At 41.4% G+C, this 20717-nt stretch overlaps 1 protein-coding gene and 1 long non-coding RNA gene across 4 annotated transcripts; both read left to right on the forward strand.

The window, feature by feature from the left end:
* Positions 1 to 144: 144 nt before the first annotated feature.
* Positions 145 to 14598, forward strand: LOC133483765 (5'-AMP-activated protein kinase subunit gamma-1-like). Its single transcript, XM_061785452.1, has 13 exons — positions 145 to 304; positions 1425 to 1476; positions 1546 to 1646; positions 3929 to 4010; positions 4095 to 4153; positions 4235 to 4280; positions 4362 to 4416; positions 6551 to 6677; positions 7088 to 7253; positions 7623 to 7660; positions 13014 to 13160; positions 13324 to 13423; positions 13496 to 14598. The coding sequence occupies exons 1-13, from the start codon at positions 296 to 298 to the stop codon at positions 13504 to 13506; spliced, it is 993 nt and encodes a 330-aa protein (XP_061641436.1). The 5' UTR covers positions 145 to 295; the 3' UTR covers positions 13507 to 14598.
* Positions 14599 to 16867: 2269 nt separating this feature from the next.
* On the forward strand, positions 16868 to 20644 carry LOC133483766 (uncharacterized). 3 transcript variants are annotated; one of them, XR_009790197.1, is made up of 3 exons: positions 17070 to 17861; positions 18218 to 19164; positions 19272 to 20644. It is a non-coding gene; the product is annotated as an uncharacterized LOC133483766 (long non-coding RNA). The 3 variants fall into 3 exon arrangements; XR_009790196.1 differs by having other exon boundaries at positions 17119 to 18400; positions 18527 to 19164; XR_009790195.1 differs by having other exon boundaries at positions 16868 to 19164.
* The last annotated feature ends 73 nt before the right edge of the window (positions 20645 to 20717 follow it).

Raw genomic sequence — 20717 nt, forward strand, 5'->3', positions numbered from 1 at the left:
CATACACATATGCACAGGTTTTTTTTTCTTTTCTTTTTTTTGGGGGGGGGGGGGGGGCGTGGGGCCAACCACACGTAAAGCTCCGCGTCATGACCTCCAGGTCAACCGCTTTTGACCTTTCGACCGACTGGCTATTTTCACTGCGCTGACTGTATGCGTATTACGGTAATGACCTCCCGGCCATTCAGGATGTTCTGGTTGGGCTCGTAACTCATACGCCGGATTTGCGAGCCCCTTGGCTGTTTGTCAAACGACCCGACCGACTGTGGAGGGGACGTGACACCGCGAATGGAATATGGAGTGTGTAAGTCCACCGACTAACTTTTGTCTTTCCCAGCTGAACTACTAAATACTTTGTCCGACCTTATCTCGCGCGGCAGTCTGAGAACATGCTAACAGTAGCAACGATGCTAACTAATACGTTGCGAAGTGGCTCGATAAGTGTGGCATTATTATGAAGTCTCTGTTGCGTATTTTGCTAACATTTGAGAGTTTAGAGAGTGACCCAAATGTCTCTTTAGTTTAGTTTGACGAAAGACGTCACCAGGATGATGTATTGTCACGGGGGTTTGACTGGTCAATGCTAACGTCATTAGCTTGGAGTTCGAAGCAGGATACACAGTAAAGCAACTTGTAGAAACAAGTGTCATTTCCCTAATCGGACAAACACCACTTCCACATACATTTAAACAGCCTCTCCTGGGCTTCAGATGGATCCAAAGCTTAACCAAATGCCATAATCGGTGTTTTTATAACAAAAATTAACACTGTTCAAACTGTTACAAATGCACTTGCTTCATTTCCTAAAAAGAAGATAAGCTGTTGTTTAAATTTCCTAAAATGAAATAAATTAAGATATATCTGTTTTAAATGTAATTAAATCAGTTCCTGCTAACACAAGACATAAGCAGGTTGTTTTGTATTTTGCTTGTTGAGTGTACCCAATGCGAACTGAACCGAGGCCGTAAACCCAAAGTATATAATCGAACAGGGATTTTTGCAGTACCGTTATAATCTCCGAGGGACCATAGCTACAATGTGGCCTGCAATGAAAACAGTGACTCTATAAAGCAATGTAAAAATAAGAATAAGAAATGTCTTAATTGGGTACAGTGAAATTGAAGCATGACTTTAAAGGAGAAGTTTGGGTACACATGAATTAGAATTTTTTTTGGGGGGGGGGGGGTTAAACTGGAGTAGGATTCCCTGGGAATGAGTGTGCACACGAAGCGTGCAATATATAACTGCTAATAGGCTGTACAGTTCATTGGTATGGAGGTTACTTATGGTTGCAGGTCTAAATAAACACATTTGGGTTAAAAGGGACATTATTAGATGAACTGTTTACTAAGCTGTTTTATAATTAGCCTATTTCTAATTAGCCTGTCATTTAAAACTTGCCTTGACAAACGTTTTTCTTTCAGATTCCGACAACTCTTGAGGATCTTGAGAGGAAAAAGGATCCACTTATTGAGGGTAAGAGGCTAAAATACATAATGATGACATTTAAAACAGTTCTCACCCCTCTGTCACTCTTCCCTTCAGATCCCGAGCACAATGTGTACACCAGGTTCATGAAGTCCCATCGCTGTTATGACCTCGTACCCACAAGCTCCAAATTGGTTGTTTTTGACACGTCCCTCCAGGTCAGATATCATCTTTCACTCTCAAAGTCATGTATCTTACATTAAAAGGGACATATTCTAGGAAATGTATTTTCTTTGAGGAGCACTTTTGCTAATCATTTCTTCATTTGAGGAGCGGCTTTCTAATTTTGAGGAGCAATTTTTAGCAGCTTAATTGCACAGACCTGAAGCAGGGATTTTATGAAACATTAAAAATCTGACAATATAATGGGGGACTTGAATGTAGGGCTGCAGCTAACTAATATTTTAGTACTCGAGTATCCTACTGAAAATTCTATCAATCAATTATTTGGATAAACTATATTTTTGCTTGGTTAAGGAGCAATTTTAAATACAAAAGAGAAAATAAGACCTTTCACTTAATAATGTACGACTAATTGTTTTCTTTTTTATATAATCAACAGTTTGTAGTTCTTAAATTCACATTGTACATTGGAAAAAAAAAACATTAACAGCCTTTGTGCATCTTCAATTAAGCAGCTAGCATTTTGTGACATATTAATACATTAGGTTCATGGCTGTGCATTTATGATCTTAGACCAGCCGACTAGAAATAAGACAAATATTATTTGTACAACTATAAGTTTTGGAAGGGTTCAATTTGTCCAAACTAAAATGAAGAAATCTCGAGAGAATAAAAATATTTCCTTCATATTCTGTTACCAAAACCCTCTTCTGTTTGGGTATGTGATGATGATCCATTTTACTCTTATTCCTCTCTGCCCACATTTGCCACATTTTTCACCAACTTGACTCAAAGTTTTGTCACTTACACATTATAAGATTGGCCATATATCTCACAACGAAGCACCCTGTATGTACCGTTATGGTTGAGTTATACTGTCCTTGTCACGGTAAAAAAGAAAAGAAAAGCCACACCTTCAATAGTAATTATAACTAAAAGAGACACTCCGCAGCCCGCAGGGCTAACGTTATTTTAGTAAAGTAGACTAATGTTAAGCTCACTGATTTGCGCTATGTTAACTTCACCTTTGTCTTTTGGGTCCCTCGATGCAGCATCATCAGAATCAGAATCATCTTTATTTGCCAAGTATGTCCAAAACACACAAGGAATTTGTCTCCGGTAGTTGGAGCTGCTCTAGTACAACAGACAGTCAATTTACAGAACACTTTGGAGACATAAAGACATTGACAAAAAACAATTGTGCAAAAAGATGCAGAGTCCTCTAGCACTTAGAGCAGTTCGAATGACTAATATTGCAATAGTCCGGTGCAATGACCATTGTGCAAAGGGGGCTGAGACTTCAAGGAGTGTATGCGGTTTAAAGTGACGAGTAGTGCGATAATCTGGGACAATGTTGGTTGTGCAAAAGTTACAGATACTCCTCAATCAGTGTGCAAATGGAGCAGATGCTACTTTGGCATGAGTGGCCAGTATATGCAAATAGTGCAGCATGACGAGACAACTACAGTGAGTGCACGAGTAATACATAATTGGCCCCACAGAAATGTGACAACGAACTCAAGTCATTCGGTGGAGAGGAATGTCTGTGTTACAACGTATGGGTGTTACACTATGAAATGCTCCCACATTTTTGCCATTTCTGTCTTTTTTTTCTCTCTCTCGCCTCAATTGAGCGTCTCATTTTGCAACCATTGTGTTCCCGCTTCTTAACCGAATAGCTTCACTTCCACATATCGGTGACGTAAGCGTGTCGTGTCACATACGCCACTGCCTGCCTCCATCTTCACCACCGTCTCTGTGGTAAAACTGATTTGAAGTTTTGCTTTTCAATGTGTATTGATACGCAAAATGCGAATTTTGACCCGCACGCTTAGATGCGAGACCGCTTAATTCGAGCCTTGTTGTTGCAGTGCTGGCACAGATTAGCATCAGATAACAGCATCATCTGTATTAGATTGTGACAACTGTCACACTTGAATGTGCGATGAAGTTGTCGATGTGGGTTATTTTTCATAATTCGTCGGCATGGTAATGAAGTGCTGCCTCCACAAGGGAAAATAAGATATTCAAATCTCTATAGGCTTATTAACAATTTTCTTCACACCATATTATTCTAGCACTGCCCCCTGGTCATCGTAACAAAAGTCATTCTCAGTTTTGCCCCAGCATAGTTGGGATGAAGTTAGCAGTGGCTCATTTGCATGACACAGGACCACCCCCTCAAAACAGGTTAATTTCATCCAGGTTAAAAATAGGTGTTAATCGTGCTGTCATTTCTGATCCTTGGGCTATTTTGATAAAAGAATGTCACAGACTGAAGAACTACGGTATCTGTCTGTCTCTTTTCATTTCACAGGTCAAGAAGGCATTTTTTGCACTTGTTTCCAATGGGGTGAGAGCGGCTCCCCTTTGGGACAGTAACAAGCAGTGCTTTGTCGGTAAGATTTTTTTTAATGTATCACTATTCACATACTTTCAATTAGTTTAAAAATAAATAAAAAAATACTTGATGCTCTCTACAGGCATGCTAACAATTACAGACTTCATTAACATCCTTCATCGATACTATAAATCTCCACTGGTAAGATCGTAGATAAAAGGGTGTGGTGTTTTATAACTAATGTTTAATCGTAGAATTCTATTGTTGTGAATTGATTTTCAGGTTCAGATTTATGAGTTGGAGGAGCACAAAATAGAAACATGGAGAGGTGGGAGATTTAACTGACCTCTTAATGTGTTTTAATTATTTAAAATCTTAAGTTAATTGTCACGTTTTTACGTTTCAACAGAGCTGTATCTTCAAGACTCTTTCAAGCCCTTGGTTAGCATATCACCAAATGCCAGGTTTGTTTTTAAAAAATCTTTATTTGATTGAATTTAGTCTCTTAAAGACCCTGTAAAGCGAATTCAGCGATTTGCTTCTAAATACATTACACATTTGAAGATAATTGCTGAAAAAAATGTGCTGAGAAATATGTAATACTCAATTGTGAGGTTAAAGTGTTTCAACCATTTTAATTCTTGTAATTTTTGGGGCGTGTCAAAAACGGGGCCCAGTGACACACTTAAGCCACGGCACGAGTCGCCCCATGGGGGGCGGGGGGGGTTGGTCACTGTCACTGACGTCATAGGCTGTTTCGTACTTGAACGCTGGCAGCTCGATCCATTCCACACATCCACCATGCACCCACAGAGCTATTGTTATTACTCTGCGGTGGACTAATATGCGGCCTGAAGTTCCGCCTGTGCCCTCAAATTCACAGGATTTGACAAGACCAGAAAAAAACTTCTGTCGCTTCTGCTGTTAATAGGTTACGGTACTTTTACTCAAGAAAGTCAAATTACCTCCATTGGGATGGCCGGATATAGATATTCACACTAGAAGAGCCTTCCCCGCTGATCGTCGTGGATATGTGGCGGCCATGTTGGGAAGGTCATCGTTACCATGAAGGCAACATGTTTACATTTAGACGAACAAAAACAACAGCTTTCATGTAGTATTTGTCTGGCACTGTCTGCCTAAACGTGGATATTTCAGCTCACTTATAACTTGAGAAAACAGTAAATTGCAGATGTTTTTTTTGTAATTTTGACTGTGCATACACACACACAGCAATATCAGAATTTGTACATTCACATTTTATTTTGTAATAAAAATGTTTTTTTAATTGATGTTCATGCTGTGGTTAAAAAAAATTAGAAGTTACTCACTATTTACTCAGTACTTGAGTAATAATTTTACTGCGGACTTTTTACTCTTAAGTAATTTTTTGGAGGACTACGACTTACTTTTACTTGTCACATTATTGTCAAGTAACAGTACTCTTACTTGAGGACAATGTTTGGCTACTCTACCCACCTCAGGAGTGGACATGCTCTATTACTACTCTTACGTTTAAGCAACATTTTTGCTCATCAGTTCAGCCAGTGCGGTATTTTTTGTGCTGGTCTTTTGTATTTTCGCGGTGAAGTGGTGTGGGTTGTGGGCCTGGTTGTGGTCCCAACTGGAACCGCGAAGCACACGTAACAAGAGCTGATCCGCTAGTACATTCTGTATTGATTAGGAAATGCGGCTACAATTATCTAGTTTACTGAGGTTAATGTTAAATGTATTAAGCGACGGAGCGCTGTTAAGGATTATGTCACAACACGAAATGAACTAACTTCAAATTTAGAAATGGTCAATTAAAACATAAAAATATTGTACTTAATATTTTCCTGGAGGATGCATTTGGGATTAGCCTTTGAAGTTGGTAATAGTAATGAAGTGAAGCAGACAATGATTTTAGTCAAATCTTTTCCAGAATGAGAGTGCTTAAAGAGGAGGATGCTATTCATGTGGCACAGCTTGAAGCAGGCACCAGGTGCAGGTGGAGATGGGCCTGGCTCAAGTTGGAGGCCAGAACACAAAAGCAAAAAAATGAGGCAAATTTAATTTGAATCTTAAATTTGTACATCAACATGGACTTGAGCAATGTAAATGAGTTTTTCTGCGTAAATAATTTTTATTTTTTATTTTTTGACTTATGGCACTCTTAGTCGTCCAGATTGCTTAATTTATGTTAAAATCAATCAAATTCTCTGCGGGGACTCGGGGATCCCCCCCCAGACCTCCCCAAAAAAGGTTGGCTTTTTTTTCACCTTTTTCATGCCTTCGGTGTTTGCATGTCTGTTTCCTACACCCTGAAAATACATCTTACCTTTGGATAGTCAGCTGCCGTGGCCTCTTAAGAGTGCCTCGATGTTGGCCGTGAGCGCGTGCATGTTCGAGAGCGGAGACAACGGCTTCAATTTTCCTAATTTTGAAATTAATTTTAGATATTTTCCGATTATTTAATCATTCAAATTTGGCAGGGTTGTTAACAACACTCTTGTTTGTGGTATGTCAAATTTAGAAGACTTATTTTCACTTTACAGGGACTTTAACTATTTTTATTGTAAGTTCCAAACATGTTCTTTCATCCCTGTTGTGTTGCAGTTTGTATGATGCAGTATCTTCGCTCCTCAAGAACAAGATCCACAGACTGCCAGTAATCGACCCCCTGACGGGAAACACTCTCTACATTCTCACACACAAGCGGATCCTCAAATTCTTGAAGCTCTTTGTACGTCCCTTTTGGATTTTCTTCTGCTGTACTAAATACAGAACCTTACAGAACTTAATTGAATGTGAGTGCGAATGGTTGTTTGTTTATATGTGCCCTGCGATTGGCTGGCGACCAGTTTAGGGAGTACCCGGCCTATCGCCCATAGATAGCTGGGATAGGGTCCAGCACGCCCGCGACCATAGCGAAGTTAAGCAGTACGGAAAAAGAATGAATGAATGAATGAAACAACTTGGAACTCAACCAGCATCACAAAACGGCTTGTGTTCAACTTTGGTGGTTCTGCTGTTGTGGATCTATCCGTCATTGACTGTTATATTCTGCTGAAACTTTGTCATCCATTACTGATTTACAAGAAGCACTTGTGCAATTGTACCTACGTGTGAATGGCAATCTGTTATTGTTTTCAGATATCGGAGATGCCAAAACCGACATTCCTGGGTCAAACTTTGGAGGAGCTGAACATAGGGACATTCCGGAACATAGCAGTGGTGCGCACAGATACGCCTCTGTACACAGCGCTGGGTATTTTTGTAGAGCAGCGAGTGTCTGCGCTCCCTGTGGTGGATGACAAAGGTTGGTGGGCTGCTTGAAAAACATTTGAGTGTCAGAGGGCCTGCAGTGCCAAGCAGGACTTCGTCACTTAGCAAACTTGGCACTTATTAACATGGTAATGGTAACCTAATGGTATTAACTGTATTCAACTTAAAAGGTTCCACTGCATTTACAAGCCATGAGGTTTTTTTTTTTTTTTTTTTTACCGCTTCTTGATTTCAATTAGTCATCTTTTGTCACCCCTTCCTGGCATCTACACTGCTGAGTTGACCTTACACATTGACACCAACTGCTAAAAATCATATCCTTATCTCTCACCACCAACATGCATAAGTTGATACAGGGCCAAGTACACCTGTTATATTGACTGACACATTCTCTCTTGTGCAGGTCGAGTGGTGGACATTTACTCCAAATTTGATGTCATTGTAAGTGTATCGCAGTCCATGTTTATATTTACTTTTTTTCGACTTGATGTAACATAAAATCGATAGTTGTCTTATGTTATATTATGTAGTTGTTCAGCATTGATGATTTGGACTGACTCACTGAAGGGCTTAAATAATATATACAATGAAAAGTGAGAGCTTTCAACTTCGTCTGGAATCCAGACGGCTCTTGAGCTGGTTCAATGCGCTGCACTGCTGACGTTCACATAAGTTCTTCTCCCCCCCGTCAATCACCCACAGCTTGCTAGTTAAACAGCTGCGCAAACTTGTCATGGGGAACAAAAAGGTTTTCTCGCTCTTCGCATCAAAATTATGATGGTGGGAGCAAGTGTGTGTGTGTGTGTTGGGGGACGGAATCAGGAAAAGCTAGCAACAACTCTATAATGCAAATAAAATGAGTACTTTTGGATGCAATCACGCTTTTAAAACAACATTAAGTGCAGTCCTGTCTGTTTCCCCCAAGCCCAACATCGAACCGCCACTCTCTCACATTTATGTACACGCACACACACCTTCATTGACCCCCACACACTCGGAAACCACAGAACTCGAACAATATGCAGGGTTGCTACAGTCTATCGATCTATCTGTCTATGTCGATCTATCTATCCATCTATCTATCTAATCTAATCTATCTACAGCGGCTGACATAAGTATTTAACACGTCACCGTTTTTCTCACTAAATATACTTCCACAGGTCCTACTGACCTGAAAATTTCACCAAATGTTGGGAACAACACATGTAATCCATATCGTCAAAGAAAGTAGAACAAATAAGATCAGAAATTAAGTTGTGTGTAAAAATGTGAAAAGACACATGAAGAAAGGGAGGTGCAAAAAGGCATGGAAAGCCAAGACAACACCTAAAATCTATCAATAATCAAACAGCAATCCAGCCCCTTGTCAGTGCAAATGGGTATCAGCTGTTTCAGTCCTAATTGATGGCCTACAAAAAGATATCATTGCCAAGATGTGAGTCAAGACACATCTCAAGATGGGTAAGAGCAAAGAGCTGACTCAAGACCATCGCAAACCAAATGTTGCAAAACATAACAATGGCATTGGTTACAGGCGCATATCTAAGCTTCTGAATGTTCCAGTGAGCACGTTTGGGGCCATAATACGTAAGTGGAAGGCCAATCATACCACCATAAATTTGACTCGATCAGGTGCTCCTTGCAAGATTTCTGTCAGAGGAGTGCAAAGAATAATCGGAAGAGTTGTCCAAGGACCACCTGTGGTGAGCCTCAAAAAGACTTGGAATTAGTAGGTACTGTTTTCACAAGGAAAACGGTGAGTAATGCACTCCGTCGCCATGGCCTGTATGCACCCTCACCACGCAAGACCCCATTGCTGGTAAAAAAAAAAAAAAAAAAAAACATGTCAAAGCTAGTTTAAAGTTTGAACATTTGGACAAGCCAGTTAAATACTAGGAGAATATAGTCTGGTTTGATGAGAGCAAAATTGAAGTCTTTGGGTGCCATAATGCACACCACGTATGGAGGAGAAATGGCACTGCACATCACCCTAAAAACACCATACCAGCAGTGAAGTTCGGAGGTGAGACCATAATGGGTGTGGAGCTGCTTTTCAGCAAATGGTACTGGTAAACTTCACATTTTTGAAGGACGGATGAATGGGCAAATGTACATTCTTGACAAAAATCTGCTGCCATCTATGAGGATGATGAAAATGAAACGAGGGTGGACATTTCATAAGGATAATGATCCAAAAGATACTTCCAAGGAAACTCAATTGGTTTCAAAGAAACAAAATAAAGCTGCTAGAATGGCCCAGCCAATCACCTGACTTGAATCCAATCGAAAATCTATGAAAAGAACTGAAACTCAAGATCCATAAAAGAAGCCCACGGAACCTTCAAGATTTGAAGACTGCTTGTGTGGAAGAATGGGCCAAAATCACACTAGAGCAATGCATGCGACTAGTTTCAGGAGGCGTCTTGAACCTCTCATTGCAAACAAAGGCTTTTGTACAAAGTATTAAATAAGTACTTATTGGCGTGTTCAATACTTTTTCCCTGTGTCATTTCACATTTTTACACACAACTTAATTTCTGACCTTATTTGTTCTACTTTCTTTGTATGTATGGATTGCTTGGGGTGGTCCCAAAATCTAGTGAAATTTTCATGTCAATAGCACCTTGGGAAATATATTTATAAGAAAAATAGTGACGTTAAATACTCATTTCAGCCGCTGTATCTACCTATCTGCCCATCTAACTTGAGAATGGTGTGCTTGTTTATATGTTTAGCTACTTGCTGTATTTTCCTTGTCAAGTCTGCACTAAGTAGTTTATTTAATGTTGCTTCAACTACACTAATATTTAAGTTACCGGTTCTGTTGATGTGATTCTGTAATCTGTGGTGTATATTAATTACCAAGTAATGGGTACGGTACAAATTCTTACATTTTTGTATAGTTTCCCCACTTTAAGATCATCAAACAAATGTAAATATCAGACAAATAGAACCCAAGTGAACTTAAAATGCTGTTTTTAAATTATTTCATTTATTAAGGAAAGAAAACTATTCAAAGTTACCTGGTCTGTTGCGGAAAAAGTCATGGCTGCCTGAACATAATAACTGGTTGGGCAATCCTCAGCAAATCAAACGTTTTCTATAACTGGAAATGTGTCTTTCACATCTTTGTGGATATATTTTGGCCCACTCTTCCTTGCAGAATTATTAGAATTCAGCAAAGATTTAGGGTTTTTGAGCATAAACAGCCCTTTTGAGGCCATGCCACTGCATGTCAATCAGATTCAAGTCTGGACTTTGACTCGGCCCCTCCAAAACCTTCATTTTGTTTTTTAAGTAATTCAGAAGTTGACTTGCTTTTCTTTTTTGGATTGTTATCCTGGTGCATAACCCAAGTGTGGTTCAGCTTGAGGGCACAAACTGATGGCTGAGTATTCTCCTTCAGGATTTTCTGTTAAAGAGCAGAATTCATGGTATCTATCACCAGTCACAGCAAGTTAACCAGCTCCTGAAGGGGCAAAGCACCCCAAGACCATCACACTACCACCACTATGTTTGATTGTTGATATGATGATCTTTTTCTGAAATGCTGTGCTACATTTACGGCAGATATAACGAGACACATACCTTCCAAAAAGCTCAACTTTCATCTTGTCAGTCCATATAATATTCTCCAAACGTCTTGGGAATCATTCATATTTTTATTTTTTGGCAAAAGAAGGATGAGCCTTTTTTTGCTCTGTTTGTTTGGTCAGCAGTGGTTTTCGCCTTGGAACTCTGCCATGGATGCCATTTTTGTCCAATCTCTTCCTTATTGTTGTGTCATGAAAACTGACCTTAAATGAGGCAAGGGAGAACTGCAGTTCTTTAGAAGTTGTTTTGAGTTCCTTTGTGGCCTCCTGGGGGAGTCATTGCTGCTCTCTTGGGGTAGACTTTTAGGGCGGCCACTCCTGGGAAGGTTCACCACTGTTCCATGTTTTCTCCATGTGAGGATAATTGCTCTGGAATCCTAGAGCTTTAGAAATGGCTTTTATAACTCTTTCAAGACTGATAATGTAAATTACTTTATTTCCCGACTGTACTGAATTTCTTTGGATTATGTCATTTTGGCGGCATGGTGGACGACTGGTTAGAGCATCTGCCTCACAGTTCTGAGGACCGGGGTTCTATCCCCGGCCCCGCCTGTGTGGAGTTTGGATGTTCTCCCCGTGCCTGCGTGGGTTTTCTCCGGGCACTCCAGTTTCCTCCCACATCCCAAAAACATGCATAGTAGGTTAATTGACAACTCTAAAGTGCCCGTAGGTGTGAATGTGAGTGCGAATGGTTGTTTGTTTCTATGTGCCCTGCAATTGGCTGGCAACCAGTTCAGGGTGTACCCCGCCTCCCGCCCGATGATAGCTGGGATAGGCTCCAGCACTCCCGCGACCCTTGTGAGGATAAGCGGCTCAGAAAATGGATGGATGCATATGTCATTTTGTGGGAACTTTTTTAGATCTTTTGTCAGACTTTATTTTCTCGGGATAGATTCTCTAAGTGATTTGTTGACTAAACAGCTCTGGAGGTAATCAGGCTTTGGTGTGATCAGTAAAAAATAACCGATAATTGTGATTAGCCACAATTAATTCATGATTTAACAAGGGGGTAATTACTTTTTCACACAGGGCCAGGTAACGGAGTATTTTTTTTCCTTAATAAATGAGATCACCATTGGGTTATATTTGTCTATTTACATTTGTTTGATGATTTTAAACAAAGTGGGGAAACTATGCAAAAACATAAGAATTTGAGAAGGGGGCCAATACTTTTTCGCGGCACTGTACTTCCTCCAATTTATTAGGTCAATTTATCACAATGGCTATTTTGGTGTTTCACCCAAGCAATGTTAATCTGTCCCAGGTTAATCAGCATTTACCTATAATTTTGTAGAGCACAGATTTAAAAATACTAATTATTAAGAATTATCAAACATTTTTGAGATTCCTTTATTTGTGGAAGCAACAAAGGGATTAGGGAGCTTGTGGAAAGAACCCTACTGTCGTTGTGGTGGATGGATATGACTAATTCCACTATTTACGCTTGTATTCCATTGTGCTACATAATACCGTGGTGCCTTGATTGACGAGTTTAATCTGTTCCGTGACCATGTTCATAACTCAAAACACTTGTATCTCAAATCAACGCGCCATGGCCACCAGGGGGCAGTATAATTTAGACATACAGACGCGAAGATTTTTCCATAACTGACTCAGCTAGCTGCATTAATATGAGTCATTTTTCACAGAGGATTAAGAAGAAATGCCTCTCACTGTTGATATTATCTCTCTACATGTGTGGCTGCTCTGTTTATGCTGAGATAACTTGCCTAAAGGCTTAGAAGACCACATCCATGTTAGTTTTGTTAGCCAGTTTTTTGGGTTTTGCATTGTGTGTGTGTTAGCATTAAGGTAGTGGGCTTTCGTTAGACAAAGTTATGTGGTTGTTTTATGTTCAGTTTGACAGTAAACTGCAACTGGGAGTGCCAATAAACAAACTGAAGGCTCTTTTTTTTTTAAATTGTATTTTATTATTATTATTATTTTTTTTTTTTTTTATTGTTCACTACTGAACTACTGCTTGTTGTAAATGAGTCAAGGTCGCTGCCACCATCCTCGTGTTAGTATCTCAATCATAAAGCAAAAAATATACCTAGCAACCATTCGTATCTTGTCAAGTCACTCACAGGTCAAAGTATTAACATTTGTTTGACTCATAAAAACATACTGCTTTGTGTTCATATTACATCAGACCATGAGTCAACTTCAAGTGCTGATGATCGAATTGTGTTCCTTTTCAGAACCTGGCAGCGGAGAAGACCTACAACAACCTGGACTTGACTGTGACCAAAGCCTTGCAGCACCGCTCTCAATACTTCGAAGGGGTGCTGACCTGCAATCGCCACGAAACCCTGGAGGCCATCATCAACAGACTGGTGGAGGCTGAGGTAAGGTCAGAGGTTCCTTGATAGAAAAGTTGATACATTTTGCAAAATAATCTGCAGTGTAGCGGGGGAACACTGCCTACAAATGTTTGATTTTTTTCGCTGACGTCTGTGAGTCAAAATGGTGCAGTGCAAGTAGAGTGATAATGTTTTGTGTGTCACCAAGGTGCACAGGTTGGTGGTTGTAGATGAGCAGGATGTAGTGAAGGGTATCGTCTCCCTCTCGGATATCCTCCAGGCACTTGTGCTCACTGATAGAGATGAGGGTAAGCCAAGTGTTTCACCACACAGTAACTTTCGGTCAACTCGAAGTAATCGTTTGATTTTTCTGCCCCTAGGCACTGCATGAGGCGAACGGTATCAACACCAGAGGTGAGGCCGGAGCAAATGGAGAAAAAAGTGACACGTGAGGGTGGGTGGAGGAGGGAGAATTTTGATAGGAAAATGAATGATTGCCATCCTATATTTCCTTTACACATTTTTTCATCAGTGCAAAAATACTTTCAAGTTCAGTGCGTTTTATGAAGTGAGCAATGCAACATTATGGTAGTACAGGAAGCATCATATTTCCTGTCAGTTGAGTCAAATTCCATAACATCAGGGAGCCAAAAAAGATGCAATAACAGCACAAGGATGCTCATTTTAAAATTAAACAAGTCAGCTACTAGCTAAAGGGAGACAAGATCTTGCATTGGAAATATTTCTTATTTGTGGTGAGGCAATCAACCCATCCAAGGACACTTAGCACATTATTGTTTCTTGATGTGCTGGCATGTCATGTGTGCTAGAGTACAATATAATTTGATTGCCATCTAGGTTGATTTCACACGTCCCCCTCTGTTATACAAATACACGAAAGGCATGTTAAATTGAATTTGTGTCATCACCCAAAAGATGAGATTTGATGTAGTCTGTATGAATTGAACTGACAGCCTCAGGTTGTGATGTGTTAAGTAGCAAACGAAGAACCTTACAATCTGCCAGCATAACTACTAACTGTGCATCCTGGTTCCACGGACTTATGATGATTATGAGAAACATTTTGGTGGTGTTATGTATCACAGGTTTTAAAAGATTTTACATCTAAATTCCAAGACTATATCTATTATCTGTTTTGTTACACATACTATATTAAAAGGGATTTGTATTACTCTTGAAGGCGCTGTTAAATGGCTCTCTTTAGACAATGGTCCAACACTTAAGTAGGAATGGTCAAAGTTATCCATTATTTCTTTGGTATTTGTGATTTGCAGACAAAAAAAAATGTTTGGTTTTATTTATGTTGCATTTAATATACTGTGTACAACGTTTTTCTTCCTTCTGGGGATAAGCAAAGAATGAGTCACACTTCCTGTTTTGAACATGTATGGAAATGGAGTTTTTTGTGTTAAGCTGCAGTCAATTGTTATGTAAAGAGCAATAAATGTTCTTTGAGAATGTGTGTGTTGTGTGTTCCTTGTGGTGAAGAAACAAATCACAAAACTACATTTTCTTCATCTATTCTTTTGGCTCACGTGATAGCGCTCTCAAGGCGGGAAAACATTTACATGAAATCCGGCAAATACAATTGGACAAAACACCTTGTCTTTCATTATTGCCTTTAATCTCCAAATGCATAACTTGACAAGCTTTTACAGTGCGGGTGACAAAGACAGATTATGTGCACAGTAGTTTGTTTCAGAATGCAGCCCTTTGGGGGGGCACAAGTGTGGATAAATGCAGAGGGTTGCGTCAGGAAGGGCATCCGGCTTAAAACTTTGCCAAACAAATATGAGCGTTCATCCAAAGAATTACATACCGGATCAGTCGTGGCCTGGGTTAACAATGTCTGCTACTGGCGGTGTGGGTCGAAGACAAAGAAGAGGTAGAAAGCGGGTTCTTAGGCAGAAAGAGAGAGAGCCTAGTTCTGAATGTGGGGGACTTTGAATGTTGGGACTATGACAGGAAAAGCTCAGGAGTTGGTTGACATGATGATTAGGAGAAAGGTTGATATGTGTCCAGGAGAGCAGGTGGAAAGGTAGTAAGGTTAGAAGTTTAGGAGCAGGGTTCAAATTATTTTACCAAAAATAAATGGATAAAATTAAAATTGATTTTACCATGGTGTAGATGGGAAGAGAAATTGAGTAGGTTATTTTAAAGGAAGAGTGAGCTAAGAATGTCTTGGAGGTGAAAAGAGTATCAGATCAAGTGATGAGGCTGAAACTTGAAAGAAAGGAATACATGGAGATGAGACATAGGGCGAAGGTAGAGGTGGCAAAGGCCAAACAAGAGGCATATGATGACATGTATGCCAGGTTGGACACTAAAGAAGGAGAGAAAAAAAATCTATACAGTTGGCCAGACAGAGGGCTAGAGATGGAAAAGATGTGCAGCAGGTTAGGGTGATTAAGGATAGAGGTGGAAATGTAGATGACATTGTGATCTGCAGTGAAAACAGGGTGCAGGTGAAGCAAGTTAGAAAGGATGTAGGTATGCACTGGAAAGGAGAGGAATGAAGATTAGCCAAAGTAAGACGGAATATATGTGCATGAATGATGGGTGGAGGGGGAAGAGTGAGGCTACAGGGAGAAGAGATAGCAAGGGTGGAGGACTTTAAATACTTGGGGTCAACAGTCCAGAGCAATGGTGAATGTGGTAAGGAAGTGAAGAAATGGGTCCAAGCAGGTTTGAACGGATGGAGGAAGATGTCAGGTGTGTTATGTGACAGAAGGGTCCGTGCTAGGATAAAGGGCAAAGTTTATAAAACAGTGGTGAGGCCAACCATGATGTACGGATTAGAGACAGTGGCACTGAAGAGATGACAGAAAGCAGAACTGGAAGTAGCAGAAATAAAGATGTTGAGGTTCTCTCTAGGAGTGAGTAGGTTGGATAGGATTAGAAATTAGCTCATCAGAGGGATGGCCAAGGTTCGATGTTTTGGAGACAAAGTTAGAGAGAGCAGACTTCGATGGTTTGGACACGTCCAGAGGAGAGATGGTGAGTATATTGGTTGGAGGATGGACCTGCCAGGCAAGAGAGCTCGAGGAAGACTAAAGAGGTTGATGGATGTCGTGAGGGAAGGCATGAGGGCAGTTGGTGTTAGAGAGGAGGATGCAGGAGTTAGGCTTACATGGAAAAGGATGACACGCTGTGGCGACCCTCAACGGGACAAGCCAAAAGGAAAAAAAAGTCTGTTTCAGTTTGTATCTGTTTTTTTTTTTTTTTTTAAAGACTTTTGTGGCCAGCACGGTGACCGACTGGTTAGCACGCCTGCCTCACAGTTCTGGGGACCGGAGTTCAAATCCCGGCCCCGCCTGTGTAGAGTTTGCATGTTCTCCCCGTCCCTGCGTTAGTTTTCTCCAGGTACTCCTGTTCCCTCCCACATCCCAAAAACATGCGTGGTAGGTTGATTGAGGACTCTAAATTGCCCATAGGTGTGAATGTGAGTGTGAATGGTTGTTTGTTTCTATCTGCCCTGCGATTGGCTGGCGACCGGTTCAGGGTGTACCCTGCCTCCCGCCCGAAGATAGCTGGGATAGGCTCTCGCAGCCCGCGACCCTAGTGAGGATAAGCGGTAAAGAAAATGGATGGATGGATAGACTTTTGTGTTTTCCAACAAAGATAAATCAGTTAATTTCAAAGGTTAGAGGGCTGAAATTTGGCCACGCAGTTTTTAACAAGTTAAACTTTTAAATGCCAGCATGGAGCAATTTCTAAGTAATTAGAAATTGGAAATAAACATTGACTATGCACTAGTATCCCTCTGTATACAGCCGCTTTAGTGTAAAAAAAACTGTGATAAACATTATTACAGGAGCTTGCACTTATTGTTTACACTCGGGGCAGCCATCTTTGAAGTATTATTAGAATTCCCACAGAGTTTCCAGGCAGGACATGCGCCGCTGCACTATGTTTGGCTGGGCAGGTGGTCATCTCGTTACATCTGTGTAAACTGCCCTTCCTGATGCAGGAGCCAATCATGTTCCAGTGGGGCGTGTCCTTCCTGGAAACTATGTGAGAATCCTAATAACGCATTTTGAAAGACTTTCCAAGTGGGAAATGCCATAGATATGAATGATCCGTTCCATTTACCTCGGGAGTCGGAGTCGGAGCTGGAAATGACGTCGGTCCCGGGATGAGGTGGCTCAGGCATCTGATTAGGATGCCTCCCCGGGGACGACCCAGGACGCGCTGGAGAGACAATGTCTCCCGGCTGGCCTGGGAACATCTCGGGATCCCCCCAGAAGAGCTGGATGAAGTGACTGGGGAGAGGGAAGTCTGGGCTTCCCTGCTAAAGCTACTGCCCCTGCGACCTGACCTCCGACAAGCAGAAGCAAATGGATGGATGGATGGATGGATGGATGGACGTAACGTAGTTTTCAAGATATTCACACACACAAATTGAGAATGTTCACGTGTAGCAAGGTCCGTTCCTCCATCCGCTAGGCGGCAGTATTGCTGTGTCAGTTGATGACTTGACTGCAAGTCATTTTTGTATACGGCCGATTTAGTGTGACAAAAACTATTCTGAAGTTAAGAAACGGATTGTTCCAGGAGCGTGTACTTAATGTTTACACTTGGGGCAGCCATTTTAGAAAGCCAACTTGGGGTCGTGAGAAATCTTCCGAGTGGGAAATCCGACTTCAGACGGCCATTTGAAATTCCGGCTTGCGAGTTCGAATGGAACGGAGGGGAAGACTCACCTACGCCAGCGCGCTCTAGCAGGTGGGCTAACCAACGTGCCTACGTGGGCGGCCATATTGGGGAGGTCGACGTTCCCGTAGAAGGCAATGCATGTACATTGAAATTCAATTTGTAATTTGCTAATTTCTCCACCGATTTTTCATTAGAGTTAATTTTTTTGGCCAAAGCGTATGCGATTATTACACAACATTTGGGGAAATATTTGGGGGAATATTTTTACATGTGAAAGGGACTCCCAGTTTCCTCGTCGTAATAGTACAGTGTTGTACAACTTTTATGCAACCGTATGCAAGCACACTGTACGGGCATCCTTGGTCTTTTGGTTATCTTGTCGCCCACACGTATGGAATGCGCTGACTTTGACCTCTCTCGCTCAGCGTCGCCGTCGGTTCGGGGCTCAAAATGGGCGTCTATCAACTTGAAACTTCCGACTAGGAATTCGGAAATTATAAAGCTCATCCAGGATATGACCAACCTGAAAGGCCGAAGGTCAGTCACTGGATGGTCGGATTTGAAGGAGAAGGAGCTGCGGGCCTACCTGGGGCTGCTGATCCTGGCAGGTATGTACAGGTCGCAGCACGAAGCAACAGACAGCCTTTGCGGGAAGCACACCGGAAGGCCCATCTTTGCTGCAGCAATGTCAAAAATAAGATTCTGCCAGATAAACAGGGCTCTGTGTTTTGAAGACAAACGCCATCGACGAGACAAGCTGGCCCCCCCATCAAGGACCTGTGGAGCACCCTCCTGCCGAAGATGTTTAACCCGTGGAGGGATATATGTGTGGATGAGCAGCTGTTCCCTTTTAGGGGCCGCTGCTCATTCAAACAATATATTCCCTACAAACCTGCCAAGTATGGACTAAAGAGCTGGACCCTATGTTACGTAAAGACCTCCTACGCATGGAATCTCCAAGTCTACATGGGGAGTCCTGCTGCAGCAAAGAGGGAAAGGAACCAAGGCATGCAAAAGTCGTGTTGGAGCTGTGTGACACTGCAGGGCCACACTCTCATAACAGACAATTTTTTTACTTCTTTTCCCCTGGCTGCGGAGCTGCAGAAAAAAGATTCCGCTGGTGGGCACGGTCAGAAAGAACAAAGCTGAGCTTCCCCAAGAGCTCCTCAAATTTGGACACAGACAGCCTCTTTCGTCTGTCTTTGCGTTCACCTCCAACAGGACCTTGGTGTCCTAGGTGCCCAAGAGAAGCAAGAACATCCTGCTTTTGACTACCAAGCATTGGGAATCAGTGGTAGAGAAGACTGGGAAGAAGCCAAAAATCCTCCTGGATTATAATGCCTGTAAAGGTGCTGTAGACCACTTGGACCAGGTAAACCCAATTATTTTGTTATTGTTATTTAGGAAGGCATCACACAGTTTTTGTCTTTGAGTAGTTGCAATCTCATGTCATAAGATTATTATTTTATTTTTTTGCAGGTTTGTTGCACCTACTCGTGCCGCCGGCGGTCATGCAAGTGGTGTATGTGCCTTTTTTTAATCATTTTATTGACGTCTCCTGCTACAATGCCTACGTACTCTTCACCTCAGTAGACCCTGGATGGAACCAGAGCAAGCAGTTCAGGCAACGACTCTTTTTGGATGAGATCGGGAGAGCTCTGATCATGCCTGCTATGGCAAACAGAAAGTATCTCCCCAGACAAGAGTCTGCAGCCAGCCTGGTCCAGCAAGCTCGCCATCAGGAGGAGGAAGTGGAGGATTAACAGAACGATGACATTGGGCATAGGCAACACAACAATTTGGAATGTCCTGAAAAAGAAATAAACTATTGGTGTACTGAGCAACAGACATCGAACAAGTTGGCCAAGGGTATCAACAGCAGTTGACAGAAACATTGTGAGAAAGAAAACCCAAAGACAACAGTCAGTGATGTCACTGCCAACCTCCACAGGGCAGGGGTGAAGGTATCATAATCCACTGTTTGAAGACGAGTTCGAGAGAAAAAATATACAGGCTATACAAGATGCAAACCACTCATCAGCAAAAAGAATTGGAAGGCCAGGTTGGATTTTGCAAAGAAGTTCAGAGATGAACCACAATTGTTTTGGAAAAAAACTTTTTATGGACTGATGAGACCAAGGTTAACCTCTACCAAAGTGATGGAAAGGCCAAAGTATGGCGAAAGAAAGGATCTGCTAATGATCCAAAACACACAAGCTCATCTGTGAAGCATGGTGGAAGTAATGTCATGGCTTGGGCTTGCATGGCTGCTTCTGGAATGGGCTCACTAGTCTTTACTGACGATGTAACTCATGATGGTAGAAGCAGAATGAATTCGGAAACCTACAAGCCCATTTTGTCTGCCAATTTAAAGAAAAATGCATCCAAACTTATCAGGAGAAGATTCATCATGCAACCAGACAATCATCCAAAACACACTGACAACAACAAATTACTTCATCGGGTGAAAAAGTGGAAGGTCGTAGACTGGCTAAGTCACCAGACCATAACCCAATAGAGCATGCATTTTACCTCCTGAAGAGGAGACTGAAGGGACAAACCCCTACAAACAAGAACTGAAAGAGGCTGCAGTAAAGGCCTGGAAAAGCATTTCAAATGAAGAATGCAACAGTTTGGTGGAGTCAATGGGTTGCAGGCTTGATGCAGTTATTGCAAGTAAGGGTTATGCCACCAAATATTAAATGTTATTCAATTTAAGTTAATTTAATAATGTCTGTTCCAATAATTTTGCACACTTGAAAAGTGGGAGGCTTCAAACAAAAGGTGCTCTGTCCTGAGTTGTTTAACACATCTAGATGTAAATACCATGAAATAAAAGCTGGAATTCTGAACTTTTGTCTCATTCATCTTTTGATCTGAAACCCAAATGTCTTCCGTATACAACAAAAACAAATGAATTGACCT

Source organism: Phyllopteryx taeniolatus, chromosome 9 (genome assembly GCF_024500385.1).
Source record: "Phyllopteryx taeniolatus isolate TA_2022b chromosome 9, UOR_Ptae_1.2, whole genome shotgun sequence".
Lineage (NCBI taxonomy): Eukaryota > Metazoa > Chordata > Actinopteri > Syngnathiformes > Syngnathidae > Phyllopteryx > Phyllopteryx taeniolatus.

Excerpts from the sequence above, each read along its gene's own strand:
- LOC133483765 (XM_061785452.1), top strand. Across the intron at positions 4,281-4,361 it reads CAAAATAGAAACATGGAGAG|AGCTGTATCTTCAAGACTCT; the intron begins GTGGGAGATTTA and ends ACGTTTCAACAG. Across the intron at positions 7,661-13,013 it reads ACTCCAAATTTGATGTCATT|AACCTGGCAGCGGAGAAGAC; the intron begins GTAAGTGTATCG and ends GTTCCTTTTCAG.